The sequence below is a fragment of the Suillus discolor genome (assembly GCF_016758755.1).
Source record: "Suillus discolor strain FC423 chromosome Unknown F5147scaffold_2, whole genome shotgun sequence".
NCBI lineage: Eukaryota > Fungi > Basidiomycota > Agaricomycetes > Boletales > Suillaceae > Suillus > Suillus discolor.
This window is the reverse complement of record NW_024541249.1, coordinates 749,060-764,918: the sequence shown is the minus strand read 5'-3', so window position 1 is coordinate 764,918 and position 15,859 is coordinate 749,060. Positions and strand designations below refer to the sequence as shown.

At 36.7% G+C, this 15,859-nt stretch overlaps 3 protein-coding genes across 3 annotated transcripts; all 3 read left to right on the top strand.

Moving 5' to 3' along the window:
• Nucleotides 1–6,641: 6,641 nt before the first annotated feature.
• F5147DRAFT_767198 (uncharacterized protein) lies at nt 6,642–7,020 on the top strand (the record flags this gene model as incomplete). Its single annotated transcript, XM_041440855.1, has 2 exons — nt 6,642–6,789; nt 6,833–7,020. The coding sequence occupies 2 exons, from the start codon at nt 6,642–6,644 to the stop codon at nt 7,018–7,020; spliced, it is 336 nt and encodes a 111-aa protein (XP_041299553.1).
• A 1,126-nt stretch (nt 7,021–8,146) lies between these two features.
• Nucleotides 8,147–9,381, top strand: F5147DRAFT_647618 (uncharacterized protein; the record flags this gene model as incomplete). The annotated part of the gene is made up of 6 exons (XM_041433218.1): nt 8,147–8,282; nt 8,630–8,665; nt 8,788–8,924; nt 9,136–9,155; nt 9,196–9,243; nt 9,333–9,381. The coding sequence occupies 6 exons, from the start codon at nt 8,147–8,149 to the stop codon at nt 9,379–9,381; spliced, it is 426 nt and encodes a 141-aa protein (XP_041299552.1).
• A 5,474-nt stretch (nt 9,382–14,855) lies between these two features.
• F5147DRAFT_767197 (uncharacterized protein) lies at nt 14,856–15,397 on the top strand (the record flags this gene model as incomplete). Its single annotated transcript, XM_041440854.1, has 2 exons — nt 14,856–14,964; nt 15,222–15,397. 2 exons carry the CDS (start codon nt 14,856–14,858, stop codon nt 15,395–15,397), a joined length of 285 nt encoding a protein of 94 aa, XP_041299551.1.
• Between the last annotated feature and the right edge of the window lie 462 nt (nt 15,398–15,859).

Here is a 15,859-nt window from a genome sequence, read left to right as displayed (position 1 = left end):
AAAAGATACCTTCTTCATCTTCTTCAATAATTAATTTGATGTCTTGCTTTTGTCAGTGAACTTCTTCTTTGGTCCAATAGATATTTTTTTTTCTTTAGTTAGACATCCTTAGGATTGTATCTTTCCCTCCTGAGAAGATAATAAAAAAGCACATTCACATAAGAATTTCATAGATAAAAAAAAACAAATTATAGTATCATATAATTGTCAATGAGATATCAAATACCTTCTATTTAAAAAACTTTTTATATTCATGATTTTCTTTTACTAAAGTTAGAAGTAAACATATTTTCGTCATGATAATAATTAAATGATTCATATGATTTTTAGCCAGACCCTTCTTAGCACATTTGAAGCAAAGGCCATTCTTATACCTATGATTCTGTTTTTGAGGAGATTAGTGAGTCTTCATTTTCTTGTCCTTCTTCTACATCTATATAGTTTACATACAAATACTTAAAATTCGAGAATACTAGTGGAGCAATCAATGTTGTTTTATACTTATATGTCTAAGGCTTTGCTTAGCCATTCATTCTTATTATTGTTCCAGGTAAACCTAGAAATATCTTAATTTGAAATAATATTCTAGTTTTAGGTGCCTATTCTAGAGAATGGTGCGGATAGAGATACACCTAACTTTTGTTACATTTAATGTTATAATAGATGTCTAAATGAAAGTTCAATAGCTAATATTCTATTATGACAAGTCAAAAAGAATAAGTAGATTGCAGGCTCTAGTCTGTATAGATGAAGTTAAAGAAATACAATAATACAGCTGTGATATAAGTAATGAATGAAAATAAGGTTAAAGCAGAGTTTGAAAGTAATTAGCTAATGATACAAAAGGAAAATAAATTATATAATAGAATATCTAGGAATATAATAGAAGAAATGAGTAAGAATTAGTAAATATGGCATAATACATAGGAACAGAGCAGAACTATATATAACATAATTACTTACAAGCTATCACATTGCTGTGTTATGTGCTTACTATGAATACTTTAGATTACTCTGAATTTGTAAACATACATGTTTATATATTAATAAGAGCATAATCATATTTTTCTATTATCTCACAATTATGTTAATTTACAATAAATAGACTATGTTGTTCTCCTCTTGGTGTTAGAGACAGCTTGACCAGGCCACTATGCAAATAGCTTATATACTTCTTTTTCAAAATGTTCTAGCTATTCTTCAATTTATCTTTTCCCTTACTATATTAATAGAGTTAGCAATATAGGCTTCTTTCTGTAATGTAACTTTTCTTATGTGAGAGATAATAAGATCTAGAAGATTAATTTATAGAAAGTAAATGTAAAGGCCTTTGAATTGAAAGGAAGGTAATAATTTTATGAGTTGAATATGCTAAGCTTAACCAGAAACAATAATATCCTTGTTATTTTCTTTTTCCTTTTGTTATATTTTATTATATTTCAGTCTTGTTGTTTTTTCTGTTAAGTATTATCATTTTTTCCTGCTATTTGATAATTATACAACTAATGTATAGTATGTACCCTTAGCTTATGAGAGTTTAAGGACAAAGTCCAGAAGTCCAGAATCTAGAAGTGTAGAAAATCTGATAAATATTTGGAAACTAGAGGCAAGGCTACTACAGACAAAGTCCAGAGTAGAAACAAAATAGCAGAAGACTACCAAAAGTAGAGGCCGAGGTATTAATAAGATTCAAACTAAGAATGTATAATGATGTTTATATACTATAGAAGACATAATAGAAGATTAGTCAGCATAGTACAAGGCTATGTATAAAGCATGTGGAAAGCTTATTAATACTATAATGGAACATAATAAAATGAAGTTAGAAATGAACAAAGTCCAGATAAGTAAGTACAGTCAGATATAAATATAACCAGATGACCAGAAATAGGGGCTAACTAAAAGGGGATGTGCAAAAGGGGAAAGACATGGAAAAGTGAAGCTAGTCAGATCTAGAAATCTGAAGAAGATTATGTTATAAGTCCAGGTCTAAAACATTGGATATAGTAAGTATGAAAAGTCCAACAGATGTTTAGAAACTAGAGGTAAGGCTTATGGACAAAGTCTGGAGTAGAAACAAAACAGAGGTAGACTACTAAAGGTAAAGGTGAAGATATATAATCAATAGAAATCAATCCTAAGACTTGGAGATTGACAAAAGACAGACTCAAGTTAAATGAAGGCAGGAATGAGCAGAATCAAATACAAACATAAAAAATACAGTCACAAATAGGCTGTAGCTTGTCAATGACATCAAAGAATGTATATATAAGCCACTATGGTGATTGAATACCTCGAAACTAGAGAAAGAAAACATAACTATCCTTAGGTTTCTTGTCATCTCAATCTTGGCCCTTTCAGTCAAATGTCTTGTCATCAGGATTATCATTATTGTTGTTCAAAAATTCAGCTAAAAAAGATCTCAAAACAAATGGGTCTAATACCTTTCTTGGTCTGAAAGGACACTATAATGACTTTAGCTCATTAAATACTAAGGTTGTGATTATGAGCATATACAAATGCAATGATATCTGAATCCTGCTACTCATTGAGTATATTCTATTGGGTTAGAGCATGTATAATATTGGCATCAGAATAGGGTATGTACAGTGCATCATTAATAGTAGATATGAGCTGGTGCTCACTATGGACTCTGTAATAGTAATAATAGCATATAGGTGCTCCATTTTATCATCAGAGAAAAAAAGATTGATAGGATGATATGAAGACTGATAGTATAAGACTGGAATATGAGTCCATATGTGATAGTGCCCTTTACATGTGAGAATAGAGAACTGTCATACTACTTCAGTTAGAATGTAAGCAGGAAGAGCATTTTTAACCATAGTAATAGTATCTTAAGCATTTGCTCAATGATTGATAAGCTCTAAAACATGCTTGGACTAGTTTCATTTAGACTTTGGCCTAATCATTGGATAAGGCAGGTAGAGTTGGATGGACTATTAGAGTCCTCTGAAAGAATATCTAAATCTGAGTCCTAGTTGTTTATAATAAGCTCATTTTGATAATGTGTGAATATATACATAGCTTGCATAGCATCTGAAATAAATATCATATAAGTATCATTAATCCTAAGTAGATAAAAATAAAGGTAGTGTTGGACTAGGTCTTCTATTTTGACAATAGTGTTTGAGTTCTTACTTTCAGAAAAATGAGCATCATTTGAGACATATGGAGCTGGAGGTAAGAATGATGTGTGTGTGCTATCCTTGGTAGATCCTAGATGAATAGATTGGTGCATGTTAATCCATTGGTTCTTTGAGGACATAGGCATTGAAACTCTAGAGTCAGAGAACACAAGATGAGATACATTAGAAGAATCAAAGTTCCTGAATATAGGATACAAAACAAATGTATTAGACTCTAGTACGCTGGTGTGTACATTAGTACTGAAAGTTATTATGTCATTAATGGAACTAACACATCAGAAAAAACTATTTTGCTCTAAAGAACTTTATAGATAGGGTCCAGAATGTTAAAATATGGATGATATGGTGTTGAGTTCTTCTGCTTCTTTTGTTTGTCCTTTCTTTCTCACTCATTTGTACCTTGCCTTATTACTCATCGCTAATGAATTCTGTTTTTTATTGCTATATAAACCAGTACTTATGCTAATACTTAAATAATAATTGACTTTAGAACCATTCAATAAGACTTATGTGAGTGAGTCTCTCTCACTTTACTACCTTCTGCTGAGTTGTGCATGTGAGTAGCTATATTTTTGCCTTGTCTTTCTATTTTGCTAATGAGCTCTTACATATTCTATCATTTTCATCTCTTTTCCTTCCTGATTATATCCATGATGTGACTAACTCCCTGTGAATATCATCTTTTCTTATTATCTACCTAATAAGTCCTTTCTTGTTTTGCCTACTGGTCTCTATGCTGCTGGTGCCCTATTGCACTAATTCTTTTGAAACAAAGTTCAGAGCTAGAATGTCCCTTGTCACTAAACTCAGATCTTTCTCTCTTAATCATCAATCCATTTGAGATATTCTGTCCATTCCATTCATAACTTATATTTTTAACCCTTGCTCACTTCCCTTGATCATCTGTTGTCTCTAAAGTCCTGCCCCTGCCCATGAGATGATCCTTTGAGTGTGGAACTCTTACTCATGCCCAATCCTCTGAGAAATGTTTTTAATAATGAGTGCTTCATCTCTTTTGTTTATCCTATCCTTATGTGTTTCCTTTAGTTTCTTTATCTTTTTGCTTTTAATGATTCCTTTGGGTGCCTCAATTAGTTGCTTGCTGATGTGAATTTTAAACTCATATCCATTGCTGGCATACCTCTAATATATCTAAATCTTTGTTTAAATTAATTGCATTCAGATCATACACAAAAAAATTTCAACAAAGCTGGATTTTCTGATTAACCTCTTCTTCACTTCTAGTTTTTCTTCTTTTTGCTTTACTGCATTTTAGTGCTGTCTGTCTCACCTGTTTCCATATGCCCTTGTGTCAAAAATCTTCTCAGTTTCACCATATTTTATCTTCAAGTTTGATTTTAGCATGTCAGACCCAGAAGACCATATATGAGTATTCATTCATTCACTTCTAATATTCAAAGGCTACTCACTCACTCATCCCTCCAAGTTTCAACAGCAATATCAATAATCTTGCAACCATCACTTTTCAAAGTGCTGCATAATAAAGCAATTAGGGCAAGCCCTGTCCATTCAATCTTACAGACATGTTTTTCTCTGTTAAGACAGAAAAAGTTTTGCCTCAGACCAAGATCTAGCCTATTAACTTGTCCAGCCTTACACAAACCTTCAAAAAGGGTGACAAAGCAACTGTGATAAATTTGTTGTATCATTATTCTGTTCTTTCTCTTAATGACAACTTATACTATAATAATAACAATAAGATGTTGGCTTGGGATACCTCCCAGCATTACCTTGATTTTTGCCTTATTGTGGGAGGCTTCATTGATTTGCATGTATTGCTTCTAAAGAAAATAGTCAATCATATCTTTTCTACCATCCTTGATCCCATTCTTGATCTTTATCTTCCTACTTGTTTCTTTTAATCTAAATTCAGCAAGTTAGGTTTAATCTAATAAGTTACATGATGGCTCTTAGGACCAGTCCTTCATTTCAATTTTGACTGGCTTTTTTCTCCCAGAAGAACTTAGAAGACATTGATGTTTTCCTTCTAAGCAAAAGACTACATGAGGACATCAGACTCTTACTATCTCACTTTCATATGACCATCATGTTATTTTTTTAGGCCCTATCAAAAAATCCTTCCTATCCTATCTGTATTATGCATTATTATGGTATGGACAATAACCTTAGTGCATGAAGGATCAAGGATATGTTTAATATATGATGAGTGTTTCTTTCTTAATATTCTGTTTTGCATTCCACAATGTCTGCCTTGTTCTTCTTTATTTGTTACCACATATTCACCCCTATATCCAGGTCTCAATGACCTCCCCACTCCAAGCATGATATATTCTATTAGAACTACTTTCACCACTGTGACACTGGTGATTAATAATTAACTAACTCTATAACATCATTACTTCTGATTAGGATGACTCAACTATACTTATATCATAGAAGCTAAGAATTGGCATGCAGAAAGATCTTATGCTGACATAAGATATATATTGGTTGCTATCACCATAGACATCATGTATGTTCTTTCTATTTTCTTGCATCTCATGTTACTGCATGCACAGATAGATGCATTATAGTCAAATAGTAGTTGGAGGTGCTAAACAAAAAGATAATTCAACAGTATAGCATAGTGTACAACTCTACTGACTCAGATATTCATGAAGAGATAGACCTCAAAGATCTCCATTATGATCCCATCATGCATCATGAAAACAATGTTTCTGATAAGGACAAACATTGCATTCCTTGGCTGCATGGCAAGATGTGTTATAGTGAAAAACTATGTGGATTTCTAGTAAACTTAGAGACCATCATCTCAGAGTTATTTTCCTCCTACATTCCTGATCATGGAGACATAGTCAAGGATTAAGATGCATACACAGAAGAACAGAGCTTCATATTGTTAATTGCTATCTTCTCTCTGGTATTCCTCTAAACCATGGGACACTATTCTTTCTCACTTTGCTCCTTTCATCTCTGACATCTGCTATGCAATCTTACGCAGACCTTGCATGATAAACCTAGATGATGGTCAACCTGGGTCTTACAAAACCTAGCTGCTATTTGACTCTAAAAGATTTCTGAACCAGGCTTAAGGCTCAAGAAAGAGAAAATGTTATGAAAACTGCTGAAGCCTTAGACTTGTAGTGGAAACTGGTGAAAAGCTAACTTAATTATGTAAGCTACAAAAGTGCAAACATAATACTAAAGTAAGAACAGTCTCTATAAGCCTAGCTAAGAATCAGTTCCTATATCATAAATATAAGATAAGGCTTCTCTATCAAAAATATAACAATAAAATCAGCCTCAATGATATTCCCTGTACCTTATGTCTAGACAACATATACATCATTTAATATGATTTCATCAAGCCTAAAAAATGTAATAGAATGTGAGTGTTAAGACCGTGCACAAAGGGTAGGACTGGTTCCGAAGGGCTTGGCTTCAGCTCATGCACTGTGCCCCTTACCCGAGTATGTGCCCTTAACTCAGATGACATCTGGAGGAAGTCCAAGGAAGTCCGTAGGACTTCCGAAGGAGCACGGGAAAGTCCGGAAAGACTGTCCGGATCCGGATGAGTGCGAGAAACTTCCGGAGGGGTGCGGGAAAGTTCCGGAAATTACTATGAGGTTTCATCCTGGTACAGATATGTGTAATGGCTACTCAGGATGAATCCTGAGTAGAATGGAGACAGAGGAAAGGCTGCAGGGACAAAGTCCAAAGCAGAATAGGTCTGGAGGACCGTGGGAAAGTTCCGGAGGAACTTCCGGAAACTTGGAGGAGTGTAGGATCAGAGGAGCGAAGGATCGGAGGAGCGGAGGAGCGGAGGAGCGGAGGAGCGGAGCTCTGGCCTAAGATGGATATTGACTAAGTCGGAGGACTAGAACTAGTATGAGGTCTTAGTGTGAGGTCTAGTGCAAGGACTAATATGTGTAATATTCAGACTAAGGAAATACAGGAGTTTCTACAGGGTTTATATACTATGGAGGACATAACAGAGAATCAGTCAGCACAGTGCAAGGCTATGTGAGGCTATGGACGGAGCATGTGGAACACCTAACACTAGTGTATCGGAACATAATAAAATGAAGACAGAAATAAATCAGATACAGAAAATAAAGCACAGTCGGTTATAGGAATAATCGGATGTCCAGAAACAGGTGATTACCATAAGGGAATGAGCACTGATTTAAGGTTTGGGTTTGGATATGAAGCATAGGTCAGATCTGGAGATCCTGGCAAGTGGATATCAGATTGAGTGTCTGGGTTTCGGATCTGGGTGTGTGGATATGCAAAGGTACAGGGATCCGGGTGTACAGGCATCTGGACAGATAAAGGACATGGACAGGGGGTCCAGAGGTCCAGATGAGGTGTGGGAACATTGTCGGATGTTGGTCCGGAGTATGGGATATGACAGAGAGTCTTTTTAGTAAGACCTCATAATACTAATGTAATAATTGAAGTCAATCAAAAACCTGGAGACTGTGAGGTCACATACAGATGAGAACATCCAAGTGCAGTGTGAAATCTTTTCTATCAGAACATCACTGTAGGCACTATTCTCAAGGTCAAAACCTACATAAGAGTTTTTGAGGGTGTCATACAGCTTGTGCCTCACATCGTAGAAAAATTGCAAGAACTATGGAACAGCCTATTCTATAATAAGTTGGGTACATAAAAGCAAGAAGAATATGTACAAGGTCTAATATGCCACTTTCAGAAAGAGGTTTCTTCATAACTTTAGAAAGAACTGGAAATAAATCAACACATGTAGGAGGTATTGGAAAAATGAGTTCTTACTAGTCTCCAAGGTCGAAGGATCAACCTTGAACCTTATCAGGCTAAGGGACTAGAGTTGGTAAATCATCTTAACTCTCTGACCACATTCACTTGTAAGGACCAATAGGTGGAGATTGGGTGTTGCACCATAGCAGACAGCAATTCTGATTAGTATTTAAATATAGGCAAGTGGATATTCCCACTGATCATTTGCCTGCATGATCCTACCAATAGTATGGTCTGCAAAATTACTTGCTTGGGGTTTGGCAGATATGGCTACATTTTGGTACAATCCAACAGCACTGCTTATACTTGCTGCATTGCCATTCATAGACTTGGAGAAATTCCAAGACTGTGAGTAGATTGATGTTTCCTAACCAAATGCAGTCCAGATATCTGAAAATGCAATCAGGTCCTTATTAGTGATTTTATGATACCCAGTAGGGTATTGTGTAAGATGAACAACAATTCCTCAAAAAGAGTTTGTCTCATTGACCTACAAGGATGTCAAGTAAGATAGATTTCCATTAGAAGGTAGGACTTATATAGTGGTATAAATTATATATAGTATTCTTGTAGCTTACTATCATCAGACAAGGCAAATTCAATAGTAGGGCAGAGAAGTTAAGCTAAGAATTCAATCAGTGGGAAGGCAGGATGCAGTCGCTAATCAACATACTAGCATGGACATCCAAATATAGCTCACAAGACACAAGTGCTCTCTAAGCTTTATGATGGTTAGTTTTACAGCATGTAGAAAGTAAGATACCTTATATTCAATTAGGTGTTTGTCGGTGAAGGTTCAACTATACAGCGAGGCATGAACAATGCTCCTGACTGTATCTATAAATGTTGTAAGGTCGTGTGTTGCCTAGTCTGCTATACTTGAGACGACAAGTGCGTTTGACCCTAAAGGGGAAGCGAGTGCAGCAAGGATCTAGTAGTAGGCGCCGAAGGTGCTACTGGTTGGCGAATGCAAAGCGCGGGAAAGCGCAGGTGCGCGCGAGGCGCGAGAATGCGCGAAGCGCGGGAATGCGCGCGCGTGTATGCGGAAACAAGAGAGAGTAAGAGTGAGTTTGCTTAAGTGATGATTAGACACTAGACAAGAGGTGAGAGATGCAAGCTGAGAGATGTTATATGCGAGGTGCCAAGGAATAGATTTCAACTATGCTCTGCTAGGTGGTAAATGGGTATTGTTGTGGTTCAGTCCTCTGTCATCCTTGGTGGGTGAGTAAGTGAGTAATAGTATGTACTGCTGGCGCTTAAGTATGGCGCCTAAGCGCTGTCATGCGGAGCCAAAGCGCTACCGAGTAAGGTATGTAAGGATATATCTAAGTAAGGGTCCATGATAAAAATAAAGATGGAACAATATGCAAATGTGAGAAATGGAAATATATGCACTAGGGAACTTGGTGGACAGTGGATAGATGCTTCCGGATGGCTGGCGCTATAGGGCGCTCAAGCGTGGGAAAGTGCGCGCATATACATCGTGAAGCGTGGGAAGTTGCACGCACATTGCACGATGCGCGGGAAAGCTGCGCCTCATGTAGGAATAGCTGTAGGAAGCATACAGAGTGATGCTACAAGTTCGTGCTGTATACTCCTTGGTGAAAACTGCAATATTGCACAAGGAGAGGCATGAGTCTCTACATCGGGCACTACATACATAATCAGATCACATCTTTAAGACCTCATGTAGTACTTACATATAGCACATACACTGTAGGCAGTAATCCTACTGCTAGATACTCTATGAAGTTCAAACTTGTCACTGGCTCACTCTGAATGAAGTGCTAGTTAGATTCACTTGGCAAATAAGATAAGAAAACAGCTCACAGAGGAAGGGAGCACCAAGTCATTCAATATGTTATAAATATAGTGGTTATGGCTCAAGCCATGTGTGTTATGAAGTAGAACAAATACAGACATTCTGTTCAAGACGAGTCAATGGTGTCATTGATACTTATAGTGTACTGAGTTAGTCTGTCACCATGCCATTGGAGGTGTTATCAAGAAAATAAACCTGACTAAATTATGCCCTCAGCATTATTCATAACCAATTGCACTGCTAAAACACTATTGATCAACTTTTATGTTAAAACATGTGCTCTCTTATCAGTATGTATGCTAGTTCTTATAGTCTAATTCTAAGTCGCTACCATACTTGGGTGATTAAGCTTCTCTAGATATGCAACTCAATGTTCTTGCTTAATCCTAAGAATTTCTTCAGTAAGATAGTTACAGAATTTGTGGTATTCTTCATGGATGGGATGCTTGGATTGTGCTCTGAACTTATATAATAGACTATTTAGCTTCTTCTTCATTATCATTATCATCTGTGAGAGTTCTCATGTCCATCATTGTTTCATATGGAGGCTTAGTTTTAACTGTGGGACTTTCTCTTAGATGACTCATTTGATGGTGATGTTGAGATTAGCAGTTGCTTTCTTGAAACTCATCTTCTGTTGTTATAGGTCTTAGTCCTGGGAGGCTTCTGATGTAGCAATTGAGATAGCCTTAGAATTTGTCCCAGTTAACATCACAGAAGTTGAAGGTGGTTATAGTGCAGGTGCTGGGAATTTTGAGATCTATATTACTGAGTATAGATACATAATCTGTACATAATAATCTTTACCTTGGTGCTATATTATATAAAGTGAATGAGTCAGCCCTAGGCTACAAAGCTACATTTCTCTCATATCTATTGACAAAAAATAAAGCTATCCTACAACTTATAAAAAATGTAAACTTAATAAAACATCTCAAAGCTACATTCGATAAAATCTCCACCTATAATAAATGCAAAAACTAACAAAAACATATACTCTAGAACTAATTAATTACTAGTTATACCCACCTTCAAACCTATCTTACAATCCACTTGCCATCCAAAATCTACAGCCCCTAATGGTTATAAGACAGCAAGAGTTGGCTCTATAACCCAGGAATCACTAATGTATCATACTCTCACTGCAAACTGTTTGATTCCTGTACTAGCTTGCCAAGGTAAGCTAAGTATGTGTTCACATATACCAAGCACCATTATTTATCTTATCAGAACTAAAGTCATCTTATCTTAACACTAATCTCATGTCTAAAATGGCTAGCAGGAACAGTGTACTGGTGGAGGTTTGCCTCACATTCATAGATCAGGAGATACATATGGACATAGAGGGTCCAGTAGACTAGAATGTATTGTTCTTCATAGAGTTCACTCTGATATAGGACAGAAATGGAATTAAAAAATAAAAATAAAAGAGTGAATGAGTGTAGTATATATACAGTACAAAATACATTATCTGGCCTAGTTCAACTACCACTATTCACTAATCAAAGGGTTGGTCTTTCAAACAAACTACTCCAAGGTTTGATGACAAGTATTACAGGTGACAGTTCATTCCGGACAAGGGCTGTCAGCCATGATGGCAGAATATGATGTAATAATCAAAGATTGATATAAGTATCACAACAGAGGAAAATAATTGATGAAAACAAGTAATATCTAGTGAGAACGGGAACAGAGGAAGATAACAATAAGTGGAGATCTGGAAATGTATTTATGCTTTGTCAAGATAAAGTTTGAGAGGTGAAAGACTCACATCTGATTGGCCTGCTGCCAGAATATATACTCATGCACATTATTAATGAATTCTGTGTGCCCACCATTGGCTGACTACATCATTCTCAGGATATATTCAGGATGTCTCTATGTTCTTGACATCTTTTAACTTATTCTTTCAGAGGAGCTATCAATAAATAGATTATGATATACTGCTGGTCAGGACATATGAGAGGAGCGAACATCCATAAATTGCTTTTCTGCCACTAGTTTTGAGAGTAACCATAATATCACTGTTGGCCAACATTATTGTTACAATTATGTTCCACTGCTCAGGAGACTTTTCCTTGGTAGCTAAATCCTTGGATAACACTTAGAATGCTATATATACCTTTTGTTAAAATAAAAGTAAAGTAGGCCACTTTAAGAGGCTACTGAGAAACTAGAAGAGATTAAACTAGAGTTCAAAATAAGTTGCTAATATATTGAATGATATAGTGAAGTCATATAGTGTCTAGAGTCTAGAGTAAGTTACTAAAGAGGTAGAGAGTACTGACTCTGGGATATGAGCAACATATAGTAAATAAATATAAACAGACAAGTCACAGTACAAAGATAAGTAATAACTTAATTTAAGGATGTCCTAGGGAGGTCAGGAAGTCATATAGATAGGTAGCAAAGTACAAGAGATAATACTATAAATGTAATGACATATATATTTACCTTCCCACATCATATTGTACATCACTCCCCCTATTATGAGAGGGCTAGGTGCAGTGTGATATTTATGGCAGTGCTTGTTTGCATAATTATTATCCTAGAGAAAGATATTGCAGTTTTCATAGCTATAGGTGAGCAGGTAATTCATGTAAGAGATAGACAGCAAGGTAAAGGGTAGAGTTCAATGATAAGTGATTAAATAGTAGAAGGAGACTGGAAATTTGACCCTATCTAAGAAAAAAGGTCTAAGCTAGTATAACTCAATAACATGTGAAATTTTTGTATAGGACAAAAAAATAAGTGTGATATAGAACAATCAGTAAACTTATCAGTGAATTTAATTTAGTGGGACTATCAGAATTGTGAAATAATATAGGTATATAACATAGAGTGGTGTTATGTGGCTCTAAACTGACACATATTTATGTTGTGGTTTTACACTGCCTAGTCTGCTCTACTTGGTGATAAGTGTATTTGACCCTAAAGGGGAAGTAAGTGTAGCAAAGGTCTAGAAATTAGTGCAGGAGGTGTTACTTGTCAGCCAATATGAAGTATGGAAAAGTGGGTGATGCATGTGTGGGAAAGAGCTGTAGTTGAAAGCCGAAAGTAAGAGAAAAACATGGTTACAAAGTAGCTGATGCACAAACAGTTTAAATGATAATAGAGATAAGAAATGATAGATGTAGATGTAGAACAGAATAATAATAGATGTAATGCGAGCAGTAAATGGATCTTGGTATTGCCAATAGCTACCAACTGTAGGCTAATGGGAGTTGCTATTAGAATATCCAGAAAATAAAACTCCTAAAAGATATATACTATTGCTACTTAAGTATTGTGCTAAACACTCTCATGCAAAGCTGAGCTAAAGTGCTACTGAATAGGGTATGTAAAGCTATATGTAAGTAAGGGTTTATGACCCAATAAGAATGATGTAATGCAAAGATGGTCCAATATGCAAATATAATCATGGAAAATATATCATTGGGGTTAGTTGGATAATAGATGGATGCTTCTAGATAATGTAAGGCTTTAGTTTGATTGACAAAGGGTTGATTGCAAGATTAAAAAATAATATTACAACTGGTACTACCTAGAAATATGATATAACATAAGTAATCAAAGCTTAAGTAACACTATTCAACACTCAGCTTACAGTACAACTTGAAGTCTACTTGTCAATGGCTTTGATATTTATGTGATAGTTGCAACCTCAAAAGGGCTATTGAAATAAGACATAGATTAATCTATACAAAGACAGACATAATAATACATTAGATGACTACTGTAGTATTTATGCAGTGTTGAAGTGTTTAGGAGAAGGATAAAGTATTGATTTGCAAGATGATTCATGGTTAGATAAATTAGCATTATACAGTGGAGTTTCCTAAGCCTGTTTCCAAGCCACAGTATCACCATAACAAAAGATGGAAAGTATACATTGATATCATGCATATACCTCCAGCTCAAGGATTCAAGTATATTATACTAGCTAGAGATGATTTATCACACTATGTAGAAGGACGACCCCTTAAGGCACCTACTGCCAAGGCCCTTAGCAAGTTTTTCTGGGAAAATCTTTATTGCAGATATAGTGCCATTGGATAAGCAACCACAGATAATGGACCAGAAGTACAGGGAGCATTTTCAGCCCTTATAAAGAAAGTAAATATCCCACATGTCACCATTTCGCCCTATAACTCACAGGCTAATGGAGTAGTTGAAAGAGGTCATTTCATATGAAGAGAAGCACTGGTGAAAGCATGTGGTGACAACCTCACACAATGGCCTCAGAAAATTTCCCAAACCATATTTGTAGATTGAGTCACCACAAGCCGAGTAACTGGATTTTCTGCTTTCTATCTAGTTCATGGAGTTCACCCAGTATTGCCATTTGACTTAGCAGAAGCTACATTCATGGTTGATGGATTTACAAGTGGAATGACATCAGTTGAGTTACTAGCACTAAGGATACGTCAGCTGGAAAGACGACCTGAAGACCTGTGAACAAGCAGCAGACACATTGAAGAATGCTCAGTTCAAATCAAAGGAACAGTTTGAAAGGAGGTACTCAAAGCGATTAAGATGGGAGACATATCAGACAGGAGATCTGGTACTTGTATGTAATACCCAAATAGAAAAGGAACTGAACTGAAAGACAAAACCCTGCTATCTAGGCCCATATAAAGTGGAGCAGAGAACTCAGGGAGGATCATATGTACTAAGTGAAATGGATGGAACAATAACCCACCACGGAGTTGCTGCCTTTAGACTTTTGCCATATATATCAAGAAACTCCCAGCAACTGCGGATACCCAAGGAATTGAAGAAGCTGAGGAAGAACATTTTACCCCTGACTCTTGATGGAAGCCAATTATTCCCCACAGCAGCTAAAAGCCTGGTGTCACCAAGCTTGCATTAACCTACTTCAAATTACAGTTGCATGGATAGGCCACGTACTGGAAAAACATACACAATCAGAAGGAAGTGGGGTCATTTTATTGGAGCCTAGGAATGCATATCTTACAGACCCATTAAACTTGGAAGAGCGGTGTAGGACTTGGAGTCCTTGTAGCCTCGTAGAGGCTATTTTTGTGGTATCCCTCAGCACCCTATTACTTTCCTACATGAAGTGCAGCTTTCCTGCAATGGCCGCAACATTCCCGCACGTGCGCACAGCCGCGCTTAGCAGCTGCTTTTTTCACACTTCATTGGCCGACATTCCGCACCCATCCATAGTCCAAAACCAACCCAATGGTACATTGTTTCATAATTATATTTACATATCAGACCATTTTCGCATCAGACCACCTTTATTACATATCGCTTTACATACATAGCTCAGTAGCGCATCGGCTCGGTTCCACATGACAGCGCTTAGCACAATACTTATGCACTAGCAGTACATATCATTCAGTAGATTGTTTTCCGGATGTTCCAGTAGCAAACTCCCATTAGCCTACAGTTGGTAGCTATTGGTAATCAGTATCCGTTTACTGCTCGCATCATATCAGTTATCACTTTGCTCTACATCTATCTCTATTATCATCCGAACCCCTCGCGCATCGGCCGCTTCACAGCCGCGTTTCTTCCCACGCCTTCAGCTTTTGCCCGCCGCTACGTTCCCGCGCTTCGCATTGGCCAACAAGCAGCACCTTCTGCGTCCATTTCTAGACCTTTGCTGCACTAGCTTCCCCTTTAGGGTCAAACGCACTTGTCCCACAAGTATAGCAGATAGGCAGTGCACAACCTACAACATAAAGATATCAGTTTGGAGCCTATAGCACCACTCTGAGTTGTAAACCTACAGCAGGACACATTACCAAATTACCCTAACTGGATTTACCCAATTTGCGCTACCTTAGAACAATGGGCCCAGAACGCAGAAGCCCATCTGAAAGAAATTGAAAGGATAGAAGTTCAGTCATGGGTAACATTCCCAATGGATTAGTTTTCTTAGCTCCCCCAAAGGTTTTTTTTTTTTTGTTTGGCAATGAACCATATACCCACAGAAGAACACTTATTGCATGAAACACAGGCGGCCTGCTTATTTTTGTTCATACATCATGTATACTGTTCACACTCAGCCTTATTTTCTGGATATTTACTGACTACAATTGTACTATGGGATTTGGGATACCAGCAGCTTGTA